General features: G+C 65.2%; 1 protein-coding gene across 1 annotated transcript in view; it reads right to left on the bottom strand.

Moving 5' to 3' along the window:
- The window catches only part of MEN1 (menin 1), a gene marked incomplete at its 5' end in the record, with an annotated part of 1,462 nt that extends 1,273 nt beyond the window's left edge, over positions 1-189 (bottom strand). Inside the window, one exon of the mRNA XM_042892025.1 lies at positions 19-189. Coding sequence (XP_042747959.1) covers positions 19-189 — 171 coding nt within the window. The remainder of the gene's footprint in view (positions 1-18) is intronic.
- Between the last annotated feature and the right edge of the window lie 635 nt (positions 190-824).

Raw genomic sequence — 824 nt, 5'->3', positions numbered from 1 at the left:
CCCCCCCCCCGGTCCCACCTGCCCATCGAAGCGGCCCAGGGACTGCACGAGGAAGGTGGCCCAGCCCACGTGCAGGACGGGGGTGGGGCTGCCCTCCTCCCAGCGGCAGATGCCATCGTAGAAACGCAGGAGGTGGGCGAAGCATTCGGGGTCCTGCAGGGCTGAGAGACCCCCGGGGCTGGGGGGCGCCTGGGGGAGGAGGGGGGGGTCAGGGTAAGGGGAGGGCAGGGGAAAGGGGAACCCCCCCCTGAAATGGGGGAACTCTCCGTAGGTGCCCCAAAATGTGGGACCCCAACCTGAATGGGGGGCCTCCAGCGGAATTGTGGCGCCACCTTAAATGTGGGGCCACCTTAAATGGGGCTTCCCCAGATGGACCCCCAAAGTGTGGGACCCCGAAGTGTGGGGCACGCAGAGAGCCCCCATGTGGGACCCCCAAAGTGTGGGACCCCCACCTGAATGGGGGACCTCCAGTGGAATCATGGGGACACCTTAAATGTGGGGCCACCTTAAATGGGGCTTCCCCGTGTCGACCCCCCCCCCCCCCCCAAAGTGTGGGACCCCCAAAGGGTCCCTGAATGGGGGAGACCTCCAGTGGAATCACGGGGCCACCTTAAATGTGAAGCCACCTTAAATGGGGCTCACCCACATGAGACCCACAAGTGTGGGACCCCAAAGTGTGGGGCACCAAGAGGGCTCCCATGTGAGACCCCTGAAGTGTGGGACCCCCACCTGAATGGGGGACCTCCAGCGGAATCGTGGGGCCACCTTAAATGGGGCTTCCCCATGTGGGACCCCAAAGTGTGGGGCACGCAAAGAGCCCCCCC

Source organism: Lagopus leucura, unplaced genomic scaffold (assembly GCF_019238085.1).
Source record: "Lagopus leucura isolate 7727_CA_CO unplaced genomic scaffold, USGS_WTPT01 31889-0_obj-0_obj, whole genome shotgun sequence".
Lineage (NCBI taxonomy): Eukaryota > Metazoa > Chordata > Aves > Galliformes > Phasianidae > Lagopus > Lagopus leucura.
The sequence above is the reverse complement of the archived record's forward strand: the minus strand, read 5'-3'. Positions and strand labels throughout refer to the sequence as shown.